The sequence below is a fragment of the Artemia franciscana genome, chromosome 8 (assembly GCF_032884065.1).
Source record: "Artemia franciscana chromosome 8, ASM3288406v1, whole genome shotgun sequence".
NCBI lineage: Eukaryota > Metazoa > Arthropoda > Branchiopoda > Anostraca > Artemiidae > Artemia > Artemia franciscana.
The window spans coordinates 40,794,015-40,815,832 of record NC_088870.1 but is presented as its reverse complement, the minus strand read 5'-3'; the positions used below and the strand labels follow the sequence as shown (position 1 = coordinate 40,815,832).

The window sequence follows — 21,818 nt, the reverse complement described above, 5'->3', positions numbered from 1 at the left end:
AAAAATTGGAGGGCAACTAGGCTTCCTCCCCCGCTCTTTTTTCTCAAAATCATTCGATCAAAATTATGAGAAAGCCATTTAGCCAAAAAAAAAAAAAAAAAAAAAAAAAAAAAAAAAAAAAAAAAAAAAAAAAAATGCAAATTTCGTTTTAATTATTTCTCTGCGGAGAGCCAAAATCAAAACATGTATTGATTCAAAAACGTTCAAAAATTAAATAAAAAACAAGTTTTTTCAACTGAAAGTAAGGAGCGACATTAAAACTTAAAACGAACAGAAATTACTTCGTATATGAAAGGGGCTGCTTCCTCATCAACGCCCCGCTCTTTACGCTAAAGTTTGTTACTGGTTTAAAAAGAAGAGTTGAGAGAAAGAGTCAAACTATAGCGTAAAGAGCGGGGCGTTGATGAGGAAGCAGCCCCTTTCATATACGAAGTAATTTCTGTTCGTTTTAAGTTTTAATGTCGCTCCTTACTTTCAGTTGAAAAAACTTGTTTTTTTTATTTAATCAAAGTAAAGAGCCACTAAAGACTGATGAAAATACAACAGCATGCATCCATGACTACTCTTGTGATTGAGTTTTTTTTTTTAAAGATTTTTTAAGTGTACGGTTACAATGGGCTAGAGTTCGTTCTTTACTAGGTAAAGAATTTTGCCCAATTTTTTTTTCAAACGAGAGGAAAGAGTGACGTTAATTCTTCTCCTTCTTCTTGTTTGGACTATTATGTAGACGCTTTCCCCCATCTCGTCATAAGAGTGATATTCGAACTTGAAACAAGAAGAAAGTCTACGAGGAGGGCTGCCGAAGGCTTTTATCTCATCGTTCTTGTGCTGGATCATTCACTCGTGAAGCTTTGATATACAAAGTCAAAATTATGTGTAAAGAGCAAGGAGCTGAGGGAAAGGGATCCATCGTATTTATGATGAAAACAATGAAAAAAGACAGTATTTTTTTTTCAAATGAAGGAAAAAAGCGACATTCAAACTTGAATTAAGACGAAAGTCTATGGGGAGGGCTGCCGAAGACTTTTATCTCATTGTTGTTGTGCTGGATCATTCATTCGTGAAGCTTTGATATGCGAAGTCAAAATTATGTGTAAAGAGCAAGGAGCTGAGGGAAAGGGATCCATTGTATGTATGACAAAAACAATGAAAAAAGACAGTATTTTTTTTTCAGATGAAGGAAAAAAGTGACATTCAAACTTTAATTAAGAAGAAATTCTATGAGGAGGGATATCAAGACTTTTCTTCATTACTTTATCTCATTGTTCAGATACCCCATTCCCTTCGAAAAAGCTTCAATTAGCTCCCCTTAATTGTCGTTGAGCAACTATGCCACTCTGTATAATCGTTAGTCTTACTGTACGAAACAAAGAGTGTTGGGTAACTTATAAGTGTGGAAACTGGCGCTAGTCAAACAGTTCGAACCCTACTGTAGAAGTTTCAAGCTCCTATCTACAAAAATGTGGAATTTTGTATTTTTTGCCAGAAGACAAATCACGGGTGCGTGTTTATTTGTTTGTTTGTTTGTTTTTTTTTCCAGGGGTCATCGTATCGACCAAGTGGTCCTAGAATGTCGCAAGAGGGCTCATTCTAACGGAAATGAAAAGTTCTAGTGCCCTTTTTAAGTGACCAAAAAAATTGGAGGACATCTAGGCCCCCTCCCACGCTCATTTTTTCCCCAAAGTCAACGGATCAAAATTTTGAGATAGCCATTTTGTTCAGCGTAGTCGAAAACCATAATAACTATGTCTTTGGGGATGACTTACTCCCCCACAATCCCTGGGGGAGGGGCTGCAAGTTACAAACTTTGACCAGTGTTTACATGTAGTAATGGTTATCGGGAAGTGTACAGACGTTTTCAGGGGGATTTTATTTTGTTTGGGGGTGGGGCTGAGGAGAGGGGGCTATGTTGGAGGATCTTTCCTTGGAGGAATCTGTCATGGGAGAAGAAAAATTCAATGAAAAGGGCGCAGGATTCTCTAGCATTACTATAAGAAAACAATAAAAAATAAACATGAAAACGTTTTTTCAAATGAAAGGAAGAAGTAGCATTGAAACTTAAAACGAACAGAGATTATTAAGCATATGAGGGGTTCTAAAAATACTTTAGCATAAAGAGCAAGGTATTTAGGAGGAGATAACTACCTTGCTCTTTATGCTAAAGTATTTTTAGTAATTTCAACTATTTATTCTACGGCCTTTCTGATTCAGGGGTCATTCTTAAAGAATTGGGACAAAACTTACGATTTAGTGTAAAGAGCGAGGTATTAACGAGGGTACAAACCCCCTCGTATACATAATAAAAATATAAGGTTATGAAAGTTTGTTACGTAAGTTAATTCTTAAGTTACGTATATTTTTTTTACTAATAAAAACGTTCGTTAAAAATTAAAAGTTCTAGTTGGCCTTTTAAGTACCCGAAATATTGGAGGGCAACTAGGCCTCCTTCTCCACCCCTTATTTCTCAAAATCGTCTGATCAAAACTAAGAGCCATTTAGCCAAAAAAAGAATTAATATACAAATTTCATTTTAATAATTTATGTGCGGAGAGCCAAAACCAAACATGCATTAATTCAAAAACGTTCAGAAATTAAATAAAAAAAAAAACTAATTTTTTTAGCTGAAAGTAAGGAGCGACATTAAAACTTAAAACGAACAGAAATTACTCCGTATATGAAAAGCTTTAGCGTAAAGAGCGAGGGATTGCGGAGGGGACAACCAATTTCATATACGGAGTAATTTCTGTTCGTTTTAAGTTTTAATGTCGCTCCTTACTTTCAGCTAAAAAAATTAGTTTTTTTTTATTTAATTTCGACAAGAAACCATCTTGCGTTTGGTGACACTTGGCATTTTTTCAAGTTTTATAGTCGTTTTTGTCAGGAATTAAATAAAAGAACAAGTTTTTTTAATTGAAAGTAAGGAGCGACATTAAAACTTAAAACGAGCAGAAATTACTTCGTATATGAAAGGGGCTGTCCCCTCTTCAACGCCCCGCTCTTTACGCTAAAGTTTGACTCTTTCTCTCAACTCTACTTTTTAAAACAGTAAAAAACTTTTGCGTAAAGAGCGGGGCGTTGATGATGAAGCAGCCCCTTTCATATACGAAGTAATTTCAGTTCGTTTTAAGTTTTAATGTCGCTCTTTACTTTCAATTAAAAAACTTGTTTTTTCATTTAATTTCTGAATGTTTTTGAACTAATGTATGTTTTGATTTCGGCTCTCCGCAGATTAATTATTAAAACGAAACTTGTAAGTTTATTTTTTTGGCTAAATGGCCTTCTCATAGTTTTGACCGAATGATTTTGAGAAAAAAAGGAGCGGGGAAGGAGACCTAGTTGCCCTCCAATGTTTTGATTACTTAAAAAGACAACTAAAACTTTTAATTTTTTACGAACGTTTTTATTAGTAAAAGATATACTTAACTTACGAGTTAGCTTACGTAACGAACTTTTGTATTCGTATGTTTTTATTACGTACATGAGGGGTTTCACCCCCTCGTACCTCGTTCTTTACACTAAAGCTTAAATTTTGTCCCAGTTCCTTAAGAATGACCCGTGAATCACTAAGGCCGTAGAATAAATAGTTTAAATTACTAAAAGTACTTTAGCGTAAAGAGCGAGGCTTTAGGAGGAGGTGAACCTCTCATATAGGGTATAATTTCTGTTCGTTATAAGTTTTAATGCTGCTCCCTACTTTCAGTTGACAAAAACTTTTTCATATTTATTTTTTCATTGTTTTTTTTTTTTTAATGCTAAAAAATTCTTTGCTCCGTACATGGGAATTTTCTTCCCCCATGACAAATTCCTCCATGGAAAGTTCCCCCAACATATCTCCCGCTTCTCAACCCCTCCCCCCAACCAAAAAATCCCCCTTAAGACGTCTGTACACTTCCCAATAACCATTACTATGTATAAGCACTGGTCAAAGTTTGTAAATTGTAGCCCCTCGCACGGGGACTGTGGGGGAGTAAGTCGTCGCCAAAGACATAGTTATAAGGTTTTTTGACTATTTTGAATAAAATGGCTATCTCAGAATTTTGATCCGGTGACTCTGGGACAATAATTAGCGTGGGATGGGGCCTAGGTGCCCTCCAATTTTTTCAGTCACTTATAAAGGGCACTAGAACTTTTCATTTCCGTTAGAATGAGCACAGATCCGTGATCTGCCTTCTGGCAAAAAATAAAAAATTCCATTTTTGTAGATAGGAGCTTGAAACTTCTATAGTAGGGTTTTCTGATACGCTGAATCTGATGGTGTGATTTCTGTTAAGATTCTATGACTTTTAGGGAGTGTTTTCCCCTATTTTCTAAAATTTTAACAGGGTCGTAACGTTTGATGGGTAAGACTAAACTTGACGAAAGTTATATTATTTAAAATCAGCATTAAAATGCGATTCTTTTGATGTAAATATTGGTATCAAAATTTCGTTTTTTAGAGTTTTGGTTACTATTAAGCCGGGTCGCTCCTTACTACAGTTCGTTACCACGAACTGTTTGACTGAGATCAGACACTTATTACTATCCTAACTTTACCAGTTACAATAATTAAATTGGTTATTCTTATTATTACACTGAAAAAAAAACCAAGTGTCGCCAAATTTTCGATGGCCCTGATAGTTTTTATAGCACTTGGTATTAACCAAGTGACATATATTAATCGCAAATTCTGTCGGTCTGTCGGTCCCGATTTTGCTACTTTAGGCACTTTCAGGTAAACTAGGACGATGAAATTTGGCAGGCGTATCAGGGACCGGACCAGATTAAATTAGAAATAGTCGTTTTCCTGATTTGACCATCTGGGGGGGGGGAAGTGGGGGGCCCGTAATTCAGAAATAATAGAAAAAATGAAGTATTTTTAACTTACGAACGGTTGATCAGATCTTAATAAAATTTGGTGTTTTGAAGGATATCGTGTCTCAGAGCTGTTATTTTAAATCCCGACCAGATCTGGTGACATTGGGGGGAGTTGGGAGATGAAACTCGGTGGGAAAAATAAGCAGAAGTCTTAGATACGTGATTTACATAAATGGAACGGATCCGCTCTATTGCAGGGGGGGGGGATTAAATTTGAAAATTAAAACAATGACGTATTTTTAACTTACGAAGGAGTGATCGGATCTTCATGAAACTTCATGTTTAGAAGGACCTCGTAACTCAGATCTCTTATTTTAAATCTGAACTGGATCCAGCGTCATTGGGGGGGGGGGGGGCGACAGTTGGGGGGGGACCGGAAATCTTAGAAAATACTTAATGCGGAGAGATCAGGATGAAACTGGATGTACTCACGTATCTAAGATACGTGACTGACATAACCGGACCGGATCTGCTCTCTTTGGTGGAGTTGGGCGGGGGTAATTTGGAAAAATGAGGTATTTGTAACTTACGAAAGGGTGACCAGATCTTAATGAAATTTGATATTTAGAAGGATCTTGTGCTTTAAATCTCTAATTTTAAATTCCGACCAGATCCTGTGACATTGGGGGGAGTTGGAGGGGGAAACCGGAATTCTTAAAAAACGTAAAAATTGGGGTATTTTTTATCGTACAAATAGGTGATTGGATCTTAATTAAATTTGATATTTAGAAGGAATTCATGTCTCAGAGCTCTTATTTCAAATCCCGACCAGATCTTTTGATATTGGGGGAGTTGGAGGGGGAAATCTTGGAAAACACTTGGAGTGGAGGAATCGGGATGAAACTTGGTGGATAGGATAAGCAAATGTCCTTGATACGTGATTGACGTAACCGTACCGGATTCGCTCTCTTTGGGGGAGTTGGGGGGAGGGGTTCAGTGATTTGGCGAGTTTGGTGCTTCTGGACGTGCTAGGACGATGAAAATTGGTTGGCGTGTCGGGGAGCTGCACAAATTGATAAAGTCGTTTTCCCAGATTCGACCATCTGGGGGGCTAAAGGGAGAGGAAAAATTAGAAAAAATTAGGTATTTATAACTTACGAGTGGGTGATCGGATCTTAATGAATTTTGATGTTTAGAAGGACATCGTGACTCAGAGCTCTTATTTTAAATCCTGGCCGGCATTAAGCCTCTGATTTTCCTTTTAAATCAATCTATTGATTCTTAGAATTTTGTTAGAGCTCATACCATATGAGCTCTTGGCTCTTAGCTCTTCTTGCCTTGTCACATGTGTCATATGAGCTCTTAGCTCTTGTTTTTATCAGCAATAGCGCCAGCTCCTGGTCTTATAAGTTACACATACTCGTTGGTATAACGTTCGATAATTTCAGTTCTTCTGTCCGTTCATAATATCCGTTCACGCTTTGAAACTGGGAGGTAGGACAGGTTTGCCACCACGGTCACTTCCTAAAGTGCTAAAATTGCCCAAATTTGCGTAATCAACTGTGATTTTCGTTGCTATTTTAAAAAAAAACCTTTGCAGGGACCGCGCATGGTCCCTTTAAGTGTACTTGTTTTAGTTTAAAGTCAGGGCCAATTTTTCGAAATGAAGACGGCAAAAAGGCGGTCCTGGTTATGTCAGACTTTGCGCCAATCTTTCGAAACAAACACGAGATAAAGGCGGTCCACGCTTTTTGTCAATTCCTCTGCCCTTTTTTTCAGAATCCTCATTATTTCATCCACAGACAACAAGAAAAGGTGGTGTCAACACCTTTTTTTATAGTTTTAAAACCACTGTCTGTCTGAGAATTTTTGTTCGATAGAAAATTGGCCTTTTTGGGGCCCAAAATTTTGTTTTGTAGTACGGAATGATAGGAATTGATACTTCCTAGTCATCTCTTTTGTTACTTCGATAATGCTAGAATTTTATCGTAAATTTATGTTTAAATGATCCATCGAAAAAAAAAATACCTACCCATGACCAGGGCCGTATCCAGAGTTTTTGTGGGGAGGGGGTTTACAAAATAATTTTCCGGGGGGGGGGTATCCAAAAACTTCAAAGAACATGTCAATTTTTTATATTCACTTTTGTTGCGTTTTTTACGAGTCAGACACAAATTTCGGGAGGGGAGGATTGAAACCCCCCTAACCCTCCCCCCTGGATACGGCCTTTCCCGTGGCCATCATCCCTGGGAAAAATATGTAATTTTACTATTTTGTAGATAGGGGTTTGAAACATCTGCTATAGGGCTCTCAAGGATCTTAATTTGGATATTACGAATTTCCTTATGGTAATAGCTTTGGGTGGATAATTTTAGATTCAGAGAGTCGTGCATATATGGAACCAGCATAAAAATGAGTTAGTTATGTTTTGGAAATTGTGTTTTTTTAGCGTTTCGATTACTATTAACAGTGATGCCGTTTATTTTTTTGTTCAGTACCGAGAACAGTTTGATCTATGCGTGGGATCAAAATACCCACCTCGTGCCAATAATTTGTCGGAATCTCAAATATATATTGTAGGACACTTAAAATCGACTGGCTAACATAGAACTTCCATCTGATGCAATTTTGACCCCTGGCACTGTAATGGTGAAAAAGTAACTTCTTCTTCCCCAAATGAGGAGTATTATTACGGAAATCGTTTTTTTTTTGTTGTAGGGGGGGCTTAACCACTTCCCCCTCCCCCAAACAACCGTGACTGCGCTACCGAAGCTACCATATTTGGGAGCTCACGAAGTCCCCTTATAAATGTCACAAAACTAGTGCGAAAGCCCAAGTTACATCGTTTCTAACACCATCTTAATCCTTCTACCAAATGCGAGAGCAAGGTTTGCCTTCCAAAGTAATAAGTTTGATCTTGTAATCTACCTTGCTTGTTATTTAGTTTTTCGTTGTTCCCTTACGGCTCAAAATTTCGGACAATCCACCAACTTAAATATTGACCGATTATTCCAATAGGTTATACTTACAGTGGTAATTTTGTAGATAATTACTTTTTAAGGTTGGAGTGTAATGTGTCTTTTGGCCGATTTTGGCCCTTTCAAGATTTTTTTGGCTGCTCAAATATCTCTATTTGCTTTAATACAAAAAGTATTTTATCTAGCCTGGACTATTTCAAAATACCTAGATCAATGGATCTACAAAAGCTTGGCCAACCCAAATAATTTAGTGGGTTTTCTAGAAATGATTCAAAATCCGTGGGTCGCTTATAGCCTGTAATCAAATATTCCAATATTAGATGTATAGCCAATATCCACAGTTGTTTCGAGAAAAACATAAAACACAATAAGTTATTAATGTATATACTCAGTTAAAACTTTCACTTATAAATGTCCTGCTCTGCTATCATTGATCAACTGTGTGTGGTCACCACACTGAGTTCCTTTAACCTTGTTTTGGACGGAAGAATTTGAATTGAGTTTGTTGTTGCTTTAATTTCGGCTATATAATGGATGTCCTATGCAAGCTTTTTCTTAAGGATTGGAGTGATTTGTGGTTGTTTTTTTTGTATGCCCATTTTTGAAAAAAAGAAGAAAAGAATACATGTTGCATTTGCTGGCTCAGATTAGGGCAAGGCGACCAACTGCCAAGGTATATCTATACAAACTAAGACGAAATACAACGAACTGTTGCATGCCTCGCAGCAAGCCAATTGGCGCCGAGGACAGATCAAACATATGCGTAGAATGTTAAGACAGATGAGTCCGTATCAAAACTGACTGCAGTTTCAAACAGTTCGTGGTAACGAACTGTATTAAGGACCGACCCGGCTCAATAGTAACCAAAACTCTATAAAATGGAATTTTGATACCAATAGCTACATCAAAAGAATCGCATTTTAATGCTGATTTTAAATATATAAGTTTCGTCAAGTCTGATATTACCCATCAAAAGTTACGAGCCTGAGAAAATTTGCCTTATTATTCTAGAAAATAGGGGGAAACAACCCCTAAAAGCCATAAAATCTTAACAAACATCACACCATCAGATTCAGCGTATCAGAGAACCCTACTGTAGAATTTTCAAGCTCATATCTACAAAAATGTGGAATTCCGCATTTTTTGCCAGAATACAGATCACGGATGCGTGTGTATTTGTTTGTTTGTTTGTTCGTTTGTTTTTGTTTTTTTCCCCAGGGGTGATCGTATCGACCCAGTTGTCCTAGAATCTTGCAAGAAGGCTCATTCTAAGGGAAATGAAAAGTTCTAGTGCCCTTCTTAAGTGACCAAAAAATTGGAGGGCACCTAGGCCCCCTCCTACGCTAATTATTTTCCCAAAGTCACCGGATCAAAATTCTGAGATAGCCATTTTATTCAGCGTAGTCAAAAAACCTTATAACTATTTCTTTGGGGACGACTTACTCCCCCACAGTCCCCGTGGGAGGGGCCACAAGTTACAAACTTTGAGCAGTGCTTGCATATAGTAATGGTTATTTGGAAGTGTACAGACGTTTTCTGGTGGATTTTTAGGTCGGGGGGGGGGGCTGAGAAGGTGGCGATATGTTGCGGGAAATTTCCTTGCAGGAATTTGTCATGGGGGATGAAAAGTTTCATGAAGGGAGAACAGGATTTTCTAGCATTATTTAAAAAAAACAATGAAAAAATAAATATGAAAAAGTTTTTTCAATTGAAAGTAAAGAGAAGCATTAAAACTTAAAACGAACATAAATTATTACGCATATGATGGGCTCACCTCCTCCTGATACCTCGCTCTTTACGCTAAAGCATTTTTTAGTAATTTCAACTATTTATTCTACGGCTTTTGTGATCCAGGGGTTATTCTTAAGGAATTGGGACAAAGTTTATGCTTTACTGTAAAGAGTGAGGTACTGAAGAGGGGGTGAACCCCTTCATATACGTAATAAAAACATGAGAATACAGAAGTTCGTTACGTAAGCTAATTTGTAAGTTACGTATACCTTTTACTAATAAAAGCATAGGTAAAAAACTAAAAGTTCTAGTTGCCTTTTTAAGTAACCAAAAATCGGAGGGCCACAAGGCCTCCTCCCCCGCTCCTTTTTTTCTCATAATCATTCGATCAAAACCACGAGAAAGCCAATCAGCCAAAAAAAAAAAAAAAAAAAAAAAAAAAAAAAAAATAAAAAATGCAATTTTCGTTTTAATTATTCATCTGCGGAGAGCCAAAATTAAAACATTCATCGATTCAAAAACGTTCAGAAATTAAATAAAAAAAAACAAGTTTTTTTAACTGAAAGTAAGGAGCGACATTAAAACTTAAAACGAACAGAAATTACTTCGTATATAAAAGGGGCTGCTTCCTCATCAACGCCCCGCTCTTTACGGTAAAGTTTTTTACTGTTTTAAAAAAGTAGATTTAAGAGAAAGAGTCAAACTTTAGGGTAAAGAGCGGGGTGTTGATGAGGAAGCAGCCCCTTTCATATACGAAGTAATTTCTGTTCGTTTTAAGTTTTAATGTCGTTCCTTACTTTCTGTTAAAAAGACTTGTTTTTTTTATTATTCAAACGTAAAGCGATAGGCTTTTTGTTGCAATTTTTGTAAAAAAAAGAAAAAATTACGAATATCCACGGTTTATTTTATGTTAAAGTCAAAGGGCTGATAATTTCCCCCCGTTGATATTTCTGAAATCTGAAAAGAATTTACTATTTCCTCCGTATTTCCTATATAACGTGCCTGTATTTTTTTTGATTTTTTCGTCTAGTTTTTGTTTCTTTCCCATAATTAAGTTTTTATGTACGTGTCTGTTGTTTTTTTTTGGTGTGTCTTTCTCCGGGTTTGTTGATGTCTGGGAAACTCTTTGATTGCTTATGTTACATTCCATTCAGAAACACTTACAGGGAAAAGTAGTTGTTTTTATTTGGAGTTTATTGGTAAAACACTTCACCAAAATTTTGTGGGCTGTCATAATGGTGTTTTTGGCTTCTTGGTACAAGTGGGCCGTGTTTTGTGCTGGGGTATTTAGAATATTTTTGCACAAAAATATCGTATGGTTTATTATCATTACTGTTGCCAGAATCAGCAGGTGTGCGATATAATCAACTTTGTCCACTTTTTGGCCAATGGATGAGTCCCCTGAGCATCCAAAAATGTGTCCTTCTTGAAATCCCAAAAATTAGAGTTTTTTTCTAGTTGTTTTATTGACCAAAAGACGCTTTGTAAACCTCTTTCGAGGCGGCTAGTTAATATCAAATATAATACAAATGAAGAGAAATCAAATGAAGCACTCATACAAAATGACTTAGTGTGAAAGTAAGAAACTCATTTAAACGTGTAAATCCCTTATTTTTGAGAAAACTATTTACTTACGACATCTCTAGCAATATCTGGATAAAAAAAAAAAACTACTTTTGTGAAAAGTGACATTTTTCTTATCAAAATGTATATCCAGTTCTGAATGTTCTGTTTTGTGTCATAAATTTACAAAATGTGTCTCTTGTTTGCGATAGGCTTTTTGTTGCAATTTTTAAAAAAAAAAAAAAGATTGCAAATATCCACGGGTAATTTATTTTATAGTCAACAGGGTGATAATTTCCTCCCTTGGTTTCTTCCCGAAACCCCAAATTTCTAAAATGTGTCCCCTTTTCGCCCTTTTATACAATTATGTCCCGACACTATTGGATATTCTTTTGGCATAAAATGTGTCCAGTCGGCAGTTCTGAATATAATTGTTAAATACATCATCGATCGTATATATATATATATATATATATATATATATATATATATATATATATATATATATATATATATATATATATATATATATATATATATATATATATATATATATATATACATATATATATATATATATATATATATATATATATATATATATATATATATATATATATATATATATACATACAATTTATCATACTTGATAAATCCGTTTATGCTCATTATCTTTCCGCTGTTTAACCTTTCTGTGCTTAATTATTCCTAATTAAGAGGAAAACTATTTTATCCTCTTAAGAGGAAAAATGACAGTTTCTTTTAGAATTCTGGTATTGTTTGTTATTGTGGCTAAAACTGCTTTGAAACTAGTTCTGAGTCGACTCGGTTGTGCAATTCTTTGGTAAATTAGATTAATGGACGTTGTTTTATTGGCTTCTTCTCTGGTTTGTATTTAGTTATTTGTATTATATTGCTTTGTCTGTTCTTATTGAAGTAAGTCTTTGAAACTATTTTGATTTCTAGCGGAGGTGTAGCTAGAGCTAGGGAGTGTAAGGGTGGGCAGTTACTCCTTAAGAAACTCATTGTCTTCCTTGAAAAATACTCATATTGTCTGTATAATTTAGTTCTGATACGTCATTGCAAATTATCCTCCTAGCTCACTCCCCCTTCCCTCCAGAGCCGTTCATACCACTATCCACACTAAGGTGTCATATAATGCCCTGGTTATGCCAATGATGTGCTGTAGTTTAGAATTGTAGGTACTTCCAGGATTGCCACATCGGTCAGTTCGTTAAGTGCTACAATTGCCCAAATTTGCGTGCTATACAGGGGTTTGTCGGTGCTATAGTCAAAGAATTTACCGCAGTTGGGCTAAATAGCACCATTTTAGTTACTCTGAGCGCGTGCTATTGTGCCACACATAGTAAAATAGTGATAAATAACACTTTCGTGCGACAGGTAGCAACTCTGTCTACAACTAAGAGGATAAAAATACATTTATATAAAAATAGTCTCATATGTAAAAATACTATAAAAAATAATGTCAGAATACTATTTTCATATAAAGAAAATTAGATTAATCCAACACGCGTGTACATTTTGCTCAATCACCTTTTGCCATCGTTTAACTATTACTACAGCTACAACTCATCGCAGCCAGGGTTTCCACCAGCGTTAGTTCCGAAAGTGCTAAAATTGCCCAAGTTTGCGTGCTACGAAGCGGTTTTCGGTGATATGGTTAAAAAATTGACTGTAATAGTGCTAAATAGAAAGCTTACGTGCCATTTCAGCACTATTTTAGCAACCCTGAGTATGTGCTACTGTGCTACACATAATAAAATAGTGCTAAAATAGCACTTTCGCGCTACAGGTGGCAACCCTGGGTACACCTACAGTTTTAGTAAGAAGGTCAAGTGCTGTCAACAATTAAAACGCCCTTATATTGTCTGATTTTGAAAGTAGGCTACTGTATATTAAACGAGCAGCTATAAATGTTCTAATTCTATTTTTGGTATCTAGGATACCACAAATTAGCCAAAAATTTCACCTGAGTTTTAAAAAAACTTAGGTCAAAATTTTGCACATTTTACGGGAATAAATAACTCGTTCATGACTAAGTAATAATAAGAAATTTGTAGTTTTGAAGTAATACTCCTAATATTGTTAAAAATAATAGGAATGGGAAATTTAATATTGGGAAAAAAGTATACTGGGAAAAATTTAAAGCTGGGGAAATTCCTGAGATTAGAACTGAAATATAGAATTCTTTTTCTGCAGGCTTGTGACGGATCATATGTGTTTGATATCAAGTTCTGTTGATTGTTGTTTCTTTTTTTTTTGCTTTTTTGTCACGGACCCTGTTGGCTCTTATGCAAATTAATTATTATTATTAAGTTTGGTTTTCAGAAATGATAGCGTGGGGAACATCATATCTGGTTAAATTTTAATTTATATGCTGATGACTTCCTTGGATGTCAGGTTTCTCGCTCTGTCGCTTTCAAAGAGGCGGCTAGGGTGGTCGATTTTCGCTCGGAATTGAATTTTAAAAAAATATTTTTTGTTTCGACTGAAAGTAAGGAGCAACATTAAAACTTAAAAAAAACATAAATTATTCCGTATGTGAGGGATGCTGCCCCTTCCTCAACATTCGTTCTTAACGCTGAACTCTTAAAGTTCATTAAAAATAATTCTGACTCAAATTCAACGGCCCAAGCAGTCTTTCTTAAAGAATTGTAACAGAAAGTCAATTTTTAGCGCAAAGAGCGAGGGCTGAGGAAGGGGCACTCCCCCATCATATATGGAATAATTATAGAGTAAGCAATTTCCTCAGGAGAGTATCTAGTGATCGATCGACTGTGAGCTTAAATGACTACCAATCACAAAATAGTTAGTTACTTGCAGCCTGAAACTAGATCTTGAATGATATCAGGAGTATTTTCGGTTGACTTGGGCGAGTGAGCTTGAAGTTTACGCAATAATCTTGCGTTAGAAGTGCCTGTGGTTACAGCTACAACTGCTACCATTGGTTCTAATTCAGGAAAGTGTAGGAGGGGACGCGTTTTTGAAAAACCAAAACAGGCATTTTTCAATGAAAGTGCCCAAAAAAGATGTTAGGAGGAGTCAAAATTTTGGGTTGGGGGAAATACCCCTCCTCCGAATTAACGTCACAGACCACAACCTAACAAAGAGCCACCCGTAATTCATAGTAACCAGAAGTTTAAAAACAGGTTTAGAATAAAAATCTGTCCGGTGAGAAAAAATACCAATTGAAGCTGATTCAAGAATAGTAACTATTATTTCGATTAATCTTAATAGTATTAAACAAAAAAAAACAAGTTTTTTTTCAAATGAAAGTAAGGAGCGACATTAAAACTTAAAACGAACAGAAAGTACTCCGTATGTGAAAGGGGCTTTTCCTCCTCAACGCCCCGCTCTTTACGCTAAAGTTTGACTCTTTCTCTTAACTCTACTTTTTAAAACAGTAAAAAACTTATATATTTAAAATCAGCATTAAAATGCGATTGTTTTGATGTAACTATTGGTATCAAAATTCCATTTTTTAGAGTTTCGATTACTATTGAGCTGGGTCGCTCCTTACTACAGTTCGTTACCACGAACTGTTTGAAAAGTTCATTGCGAAAAGAAATTTTTGAAAATTTTATACAAGAGCCTGGAACCCCTCGAGAGCCAATGGAATTGCCATAGGCAAAAACCGTGCACAGCAGAATCACAACCCCCCCCCCCTTTGTTGATAAACAAAGAAAATCTTTTTTCCATGGGAAGCACGGATGTTTCTTTTTTTGTCCCAGGGCTGATCGTTTAGAGTCAGTCGTCGTACAATCTTGGGAGATGACTCATTGGAAAGGAAGTTGTCATATAGGAAATACTAAAAGAGATCGTGCATCAGCAGTGTGGTGTTTTCCCTGTCATTTCTTGTCACTAAACATAAATTTTTGCCCAAAGCGGGTCAAAATGCCAGAGAATGGAAATTTTAAGACAGTAAGTCAGTATCAATGGTCTAAAACCCTAAACAGAAGATTTCCAGTCCCTCATTTGGCAATGTATGTCAAAGTTTCGTTTTCTGCCATTGCGTGCCATAGGCCGTCAATTTGTGCTAAAAGGTCAAAATGCTGGGGATTAGAAATTCTAGGAGAGTCAATCCATTGTTCATGGCCTGAAACACTGAACAGGTTTTAAGCCCTCGATCATGAAAACGGCTCTAAAGTATGACGTGTATGCCGTACTGAGCTCCTTGTCATTCATAACCCGTCTGCTGATAATGACATGAATGCTGCAGTTATTGCTAAGGTTTTTTTTTTAATTTTCAGCAGATGATTACCTTTTTAAGTAACAAAAGAGTTCCACTTCTTGCACTTGAAGATACAGTTTTTGTCGAAAAATGCATTTTGTTTTAATATTAACTTTTGTTACTTATTAAGAACACATATATATAAATATTAACTTTCAATTCGCCCTGAAACATTTCTTTTGACATTCAGTGCCCCACTAGTGGCGAAGAAAAAAAAGAAAGAAAAGGACACACTACTTCTAATGCAAAAAAGTGATTTTCCTTCTTTCTCAAGATGGGGGACTAAAACTCTCCTTGGTATTCTCTCTCTATGGTATTTTTGGCCATGTGAATTCTAATGGTTTCAATTTCAGGCTATTTTTCGAAATGTCGATGAATTTGTATTCACTATAAACTTTTACCATTAAGATTAGCGGAAATGACAGTTACCATTGCTGAATCAGCTTCGAAAGGCGATTTGACTTCCCCACTCGACGGTTTTCTTTTCAAATTTTTGGTTACTAGAGTGTGTTCTTTACTATATTGCTCCCGATGCTGCAACCGCGACAAAAAGGTGCAGTGCAAACCGTGTCGCTGCAAAATGACGTTTTCTACCATTATGTGCAAAAAAACATAAATTCTATGCCCAAAGAGAGTCAAAATGGCTGGGAATGCAAATTTTAAGATATCGATTCGATTTGTCATGGTTAAAACACTCGACCAGAGGTTTTGAGCCATCCATCTGGAAAAAGGGAGGAAACTCTTTTACATGGTTTGTGTGTATGTCATCTATTGCTATTTTTTTTTTCTGTCAGGACTAGCACGTTACCGTAAGATCACAGAGAAATTATTAATGGTCCATTGAAGAGCTACTGCCTCTTTAGCTGCCTAGGCGTTATATGGCATCTTCTGGAGTGGAAAGATTTGGAAGTATTATAAGGACACCATTTTAAAATCCGTGGTCGATAATCCTTAACCAGAGGTTTACAATCCCCCCCCTCTTGTATGCTCTCCCTCCAAGCTTTCTTAGCAAGCGAAAACTAAAAACTCGTTTAAAAAAAATTGTCTTGTGAAAAGAATATCTTTTCTATTCCCATTTTTCATGAAAATAATTGAATCTATTATGTGCAATATCTCAAAGATTACGGTGACAACATACCCCTCGGACTCTCTAGTTATATGGGAAAGTTGCACTTATCTCGTTGGAAAGTTTAAGGAAGGCAGACAGTAAAACCCCAATCTACTGTTATATTTTAACAAAAATCAAATTGACTTCTTAACAAAAATATTTTTGTTAGGTTAATTGTGTGTGTTAAAATGATGACGAGCTGTAAGTGGTTTAAAAATAAAGCTTTTCTGACGGAAATAAAAAGCAAGGTCAAACCTTAAAACGAGCCAAAACTATTGCTTCACAGATTACATAGATATATGTACCAAATTAGCTTAAATAATCTAACTCGTGGTACTTTCCAATATTTGCAGAACTATAATAACTAGTACTTTTTCTGAAAACTGAGGATGCTTGATTTTTTTTTTTTTTTTTTTTTTTTTTTTTTTTTTTTTTTTTTTTTTTTTTAGAGAATTATATTTGTATACTAAAAGCTGTCGATATCATGGTCGGTAAAGACTATTGAGAGAATCGTAAATTTAAGGGTAAAATATGGCTAATCATGGAATGTTCGGATCCTAAGAGAATGTCCTGTTTTTTTATAGGTTTTTGTATTTTCAATAAAACGCGAGTTCTTAGATCTGCGAAGAAATTACTTTTTCTTTCGTTTTAAGTTCTTAAAACGACAAGAAAAGTTTTTCTCATCTAATTAATATATGGTTTCTAATATTTTGTACGATAGGCCACTGTGATTTAGATTTTTGGCCACTATAGACACTGGTTTACCCTTTACTTGAGGATAATTCCTTCTTTTGGACAGGCTTAGTGTTCAGTTAACAATAGGTATAGATTAGCCATCTAAATGGTCGTTTCTGTTGCGGCTGACCTACCTAGTTGCAGTGATTCCAGGTTTTCTTTCCGGTTTGAGTTGTATTGATGCTTTTTTTTTTCTTACTGTAAAGGGAACCAGACAAGGCTGTGTTTGAGCTGCTGATCTAGGTAATTAGTCTGCTTGCTATTTTTAGTAAGCTGTTTTACGCTGACATTGTAGAAGAAAGAAAAAACGGAACATGTAGGACATGAAAACAGCCGTATTGTTCAGAAAAAAAAGGAAAGGAATTGGGTTAGATTAAAACCTGTGAATATTGATGAATAGGGAGAAACATCTCCTTAAGAATAATCTGGGGAACACCCTTCCTTCAAAGATCTGAGAAAAGAGGGAATAGTTGACGTTATTCCAAACCGGGCATTACCCTACTACATTGCTTTTAGTAATTTTTTCGCTCATCCTCTTGCAACTTTAGCCACGTCTTATTATTTTTAATTAAACAGGCAGTTCGTAGCCACGTTGAAACGACAACGGTAGGATTTCCGACTCAAGACCTTTCTGTGGTCGCCAACGATCAGGGAAAGTCAGGCATATTTTTTAATATGTCTGATTAACTGCATTATTCTTTAAGCCCTGTTAACTGGGCTTAAAGAAACATACTGCTAGAAGCACTATGAATAAATTAAGAAAGCAAGAGGAAACGTAGCAAAGAGCAACAAATCTGCCTTTTTTTCATTTGTTTTACCAGATTAACTAAAAAAAAAAAAAAACTTTGTCAACTCGTCATGTTACAGATGCTTTTTTCTCCTCTGTGATAAACAAAAAAAAAAGAATGATAAGAAACTTGATTTTAAAAGCGGTAAAATTTGGATTAGACGCTTTAGTCTTCTGTGACCGAGCTTAAGAAATGTTGCTGGGGATTGAGTAGAAAGTTTTTGTAATTCGTCGATTGGTTAAGCAGCTGTGTGTTTTGCATTTATTTTTCTTTTCAAAATGACTCTTCTCTCTGGTGAATCTTTTTCGACAGATATGAATGGAGGTGGAGACAGGAGGAGGAAAAAGTCAAGGACAAAGATCTCAAAAAAGTTTTTTAGCATCACAAGGTAGGGATCAATCTGAAGGTGTGGAGTGGTGCTTAGCCTTATGCCTTTGTGGCATTAATCCTGCTATTTTTGCGCTAACTTTTGGTTTTCCACCATCCCAGCATTTTCATAGTCATTGCATGCTTAAAGTCCTTAAATCTTGCCGCGGAAAAAAAAACGCTTCGGTTAAAGCGGATACATGTTGTAAATATTTTGATAATCTTTTTTTGCTTATGTACTACTACTAAGAATCAGTCGCAGTATTAAAACACCTAAGGCCAACATACAGGTGCACACAATCCGGTTTTCCATTCTACTCGATTTAAAGCTTCTCGTTTGACAAACTCCCACGGAATAGCTTAGTATCCAAAGTCATTGCTGTAATCTCACCCAAACCAGTCTTGGGACGTCTATTTCATTTCTATCCTCCTTTATAATTTGTATTTGGAAAATTATTCTAGATACTTAATTTATTCACATCCTTAGAACTTCTGCAACCCATCTAGCTTGCTCCCTTCTACCATTCTTGAAACTTCTGCCTTGGCTACCCCCCACGAAACTTCCGAATGCTTAAGGTCATGTTAAAATATCATCCTAACCAATTTCAGGGCGTATCACTGGTCTCTTTCCTTCTTGTAATGTTTATTATTGTAAAATTACTCTAGGCATTTTGCCTATTTGCGTCTGAAGTGTATATTCCAAGCATTTGTATAAGAAGCTCCTTGTATGGAACTCCTAATTCTTTTATGCGTTTTGTGAGTGTGCTCAATCCACTTCGTTTGTAAAGCTTTCTTTAAAGCTTGTCTCCATACCTTTTTGTAATCAATGCCTTATTAAAGCGTCAATTATACCATCCTCATCTTCGTTTTGGAGCTATGATTCCTTGTCGTGCATAGCTGGACCTTCTCATTTCTTAACGGATTCCCATTGTTCAATAGGTTTTAGAACTGACGGCCTATGGCTATTATCGGTGCCGAATCAATTGCTGAAGTCCGTGAAGTGATTAGGTTTTATATTCTTGTTAAATTTAATCTCAAAGGCATTATTTACACGCAGTGTCCCCCCTGCCTCTAGTGATTTTAGGTCTTAAAATGTGTTCGTCGTATACGTTGAAACACTTCTGGAGTGCTGCCTGATTAGAATAGTGTGTTTTGGTTTCTTCCGTGAATAAAAGTTTCAAAGTTACCTTAACCGCTATTTTTCTGGTAACGTATTATGGAACGGGAGAGCCTAAGTTTGCTCATATATGTCTTATTTAATACCCAAAGCGTTGACTATTATGATCCTTTTGCTCTCCCGTAGGCTGCTTAGTTGAGCGAAACTAATACATTACTGTGCAACAAAATAATATTTTAATCCAGCCAGAATAAACTATATAATGAAAAAAGAAAAGAAAGAGAAAAAAAAAACTCACCCAAATAGCTTAGTCATGTTCAAAGGACTCGTAAAAATAAAAGTCCAAATAGGAATAAGTCCTTTTATTAGACCGTGAAACAGATATAAAGTCTGGACATTTCGATCACTCATAAAGTGACCCGTCATCAGCAAATCAACTAAAGTATTACAATTAAAAAAAAAATATTTATGCAGAAAAAAGAACAAACTTTTGGGTCACAAATACTTCCCAGCTCATAGGCTGAGATGATTCGACAACAGGGTTCATTCTAAGTTTTGGCGTGTAAACTTTTCTGCTTAATATTGCCTCAATGTAAGTTGAATTTTTAATGAAGGTAGCACAATCTTCTCCTTCTTCCAACTGCAAAAGAAATGCTGCTGAATTCAAAGTTATACACTTGTTTGGTCAATGATTCCCATGAAGAATATATACAAAGGACTTGTAGAATATCTTCCAAAGTGAGATCAGCTGCTGTAAAATTGGAGTACATAATGCGGCGACCATTGCTGACTCATTGCCTGACGTAGAGAATTGCTCACGCAGAGAATCCCGAGAAGTTAAATGATATAATCAATCCTTAGCAAAACATGACAAAACGACTGAGTCTATGCAGGAAATGTACAGAGTTGTAATATATTTCAACAAGGTGACGTAGGCCATGACACGCAAGATCGAAAACAAGAGGCAATCCAAAGCTGTTGGCCGAATAACGATCAATGACTAAACTGAAGAAGCAGCACATTGCTTTTGCTGAATTCAAAGCATGGCGAAAATGAGCATTACCACGAAAACACTCATTAGAAATAAAGCCAAGGTAATGGGATTACCTCACAAGTGGGAGATCATTATCACACAATATAAAGGGTAGGATTAGGAAGGCCGGGGGCGAAAGCCTACACATTTAGTCTTTTGTGAAATTATATAGTATATTATGATCAACTTAATAAGTCTATAAAATCTTCAGTAACATATTAAGTTGAGTACTACAAGTTGCTAACACAGTAAAGTCTTCCAGCATAACTTAAATTGCTAATGTATCTAGGTCAAATATGTCAGTTATGTCTTCTAATGCTAACACACTTATCCAGATCATTACATTAATTATGTTATTATTACATTATACTGATAATGTATATTTCATATTACGTTACATTATAAACTGAAAAAAGATCATTACATTAAACTGAAAAAAATGAAGAATAGGCACTACACCTACCAGGCAAACACCATTTACTAATACTACCCCTACTACTAATATTACTACTACTGCTTCTACTACTTACTAAAATCTCACTGCTGCACAAAACCACCTGAGGCTAACACAGCTACCCACGCTCATCCTCCAACCTAGTCGTTTGCTGAAGAAAACTGCCGACCCTTCTAAAAGATTCTAACGAATCGTAAAATGATATTTTGGGGATTGCAAAAGGAGCCTTTCCCTAATAAGTAGAAAAAAGACAAGATTCTTTTGAATATGATTCAAGTGATTTACAGGGACATTTATAGGGACACAATGTTCAGAATAGATTCAAGCGATTTACAGGGTCAAACGCTTTATGTAAATAAATGAAACGAGAAAAGACACAAGTCGAGAATTGCAAGTAATACACAATAACAGTAATGCTCAAACGCTACACACACACAAAAAAAAAATTCTAAGAAGAAACCTACAAAGTCATTCCTGACAGTAAAAAATTATGATAATAATTAATCAGATAGAATATCTTTTAATAGATATTTCCGAAAAAGTTTGATAATTAGAAAAGATTTTGCAGTGCGTAAGCGCTCTGAAGCCTGGGCGCTACGAAAATGTAGGAAGAAGTGCTAGATGTTTTCGAGAGAAATTTGCTATGCATTGTTTGGGTATCCGGCTGACTGACCGTATTTCAATCAGTAAGCTGTACGAAAAGTGTGGTTCAGTCCCACTTTCTCGGGCTGTAATCAAGGAAAGGTTGAGATGGTTTGGGCACAATCTGTGGATGAAGGATGACATGTTGCCAAAGATTGTCCTTTCAATAATTAATAGATTTCAATAATTTAATAGATTGTCCTTAATTTTAACTGCTTTGTTATGATAGTGTTTTCGGTTAGGTAAGCGATCACAGA

The 21,818-nt window shown here is 35.9% G+C and overlaps 1 protein-coding gene across 4 annotated transcripts in view; it reads left to right on the top strand.

Annotated features, from left to right (window-relative positions):
- Positions 1 to 21,818, top strand: part of LOC136030431 (protein Aster-B-like) — a 169,362-nt gene that overhangs the window by 33,214 nt on the left and 114,330 nt on the right. Inside the window, exons 1-2 of one of the 4 annotated variants that reach the window (XM_065709411.1) lie at positions 11,979 to 12,002; positions 18,262 to 18,337. The exons of 1 other annotated variant lie outside the window; for it this stretch is intronic. In XM_065709411.1, the coding sequence (XP_065565483.1) occupies positions 18,264 to 18,337 (74 nt within the window). In that variant the 5' untranslated portion in view covers positions 11,979 to 12,002; positions 18,262 to 18,263. Of the gene's footprint in view, positions 1 to 11,978; positions 12,003 to 18,078; positions 18,338 to 21,818 lie in introns of those variants that run through there. 2 more of the 4 variants (XM_065709410.1, XM_065709409.1) reach the window with 2 other exon arrangements.